Raw genomic sequence first — 1163 nt, forward strand, 5'->3', positions numbered from 1 at the left:
TCTATTCTATTAACATTTCTCTATTCAGAGGGCCCCCTGCCTGTCTTTGCCTAGGGCCCCAGATTTCCTAAATCCGCCGCTGGTAGTGACATGCAATCACTGACTATTTCGTGCATTCAGCAGCAGTCCCTCAATGTTTTAGGCTTTTTCTTTTTAATCGAGCCGCTTGTAAAGTTTGACATCATGGAGTCATTTTTATAAAGTAAACACAGTAAGAAAGTAGAGATTGATTAAACTGATGCTGAAATAATCAGCACCGAATTTAGCCTTAAGAAACCTGCGTCCACTTCTGAGAAGAACTTTAAAGAAAACACAAAATCAAAGATTAAGAGAAAAGAAGAGATAAGGTAACTTGTGAATGACTTTGGGGGACCGCAGACAATCCTATCAGGGGCCATAAAAGGCCCTCGGGTCTCACTTTGGGCCCCCTGCATTACCAGCTATGACAGATCGATGCTTACTTTCGCAGCTCCCTCTCCTCCTCCCATTTCTGCTGCTTCAGCAGCTTCTTCATCTGCCTCTTGGACAGGCTCTGCTCCTCAGTGCCGCTCCGGTTCTCGCTCCTTTCCCCGGAGGAGGCTGCAGCTTCCCCGCCAGCATCAGCCATCTGGGCCCGCTAGCCGCTCCCTGCGGTGGCCGCTAAAGCAACAAACAAAATAACCTTCAAATCTCCACTAAATTAACGGAAAACTCTCCGCAAGCCTCACATGTTTTGGGCGCATGTGTGACGTCAGTAAGTGGCGACAGATGATGCCTTCAATAGCGTCTGAATTAACAGTGTTCAAATCAAAAACCGCTCTAACTCAACCCTATGGAAGAGTAATAACCCTAAATAATAAATCTATTTTCAAAAAAGGAATGCTTTAACAAAGACATTATTTATTATAGAGAGTTATTGGATGAAAACAGAGATATTTTAAATCATTCCGATTTTTTTTATATATAATGTAAATTGTTCTCTAAGAGTACGACAGAGTATTATTACCAGGTTAGAGTTTTTTTATTTATTTTGAAAATAAAGTCGTAACATTACTAGAATAAAGTCATCATACAACTCGTTTCAAAAAGAAAGCTTGGAGCTCCGCCCAGCTTATGACCGGTGTAGGTACCAGATTGACTCGGGCTGCCAGATTGACTCGGGGGCCTGCGCCTTTTGATGACGT

General features: G+C 42.8%; 1 protein-coding gene across 1 annotated transcript in view; it reads right to left on the minus strand.

The window, feature by feature from the left end:
* The window catches only part of trmt10a (tRNA methyltransferase 10A), an 11426-nt gene extending 10693 nt beyond the window's left edge, over positions 1 to 733 (minus strand). Inside the window, exon 1 of the mRNA XM_015402086.1 lies at positions 462 to 733. Within this exon, the coding sequence (XP_015257572.1) occupies positions 462 to 607 (146 nt within the window). The 5' untranslated portion in view covers positions 608 to 733. The remainder of the gene's footprint in view (positions 1 to 461) is intronic.
* Positions 734 to 1163: the final 430 nt, after the last annotated feature.

Source organism: Cyprinodon variegatus, unplaced genomic scaffold (assembly GCF_000732505.1).
Source record: "Cyprinodon variegatus isolate N-32 unplaced genomic scaffold, C_variegatus-1.0 Scaffold1297, whole genome shotgun sequence".
NCBI lineage: Eukaryota > Metazoa > Chordata > Actinopteri > Cyprinodontiformes > Cyprinodontidae > Cyprinodon > Cyprinodon variegatus.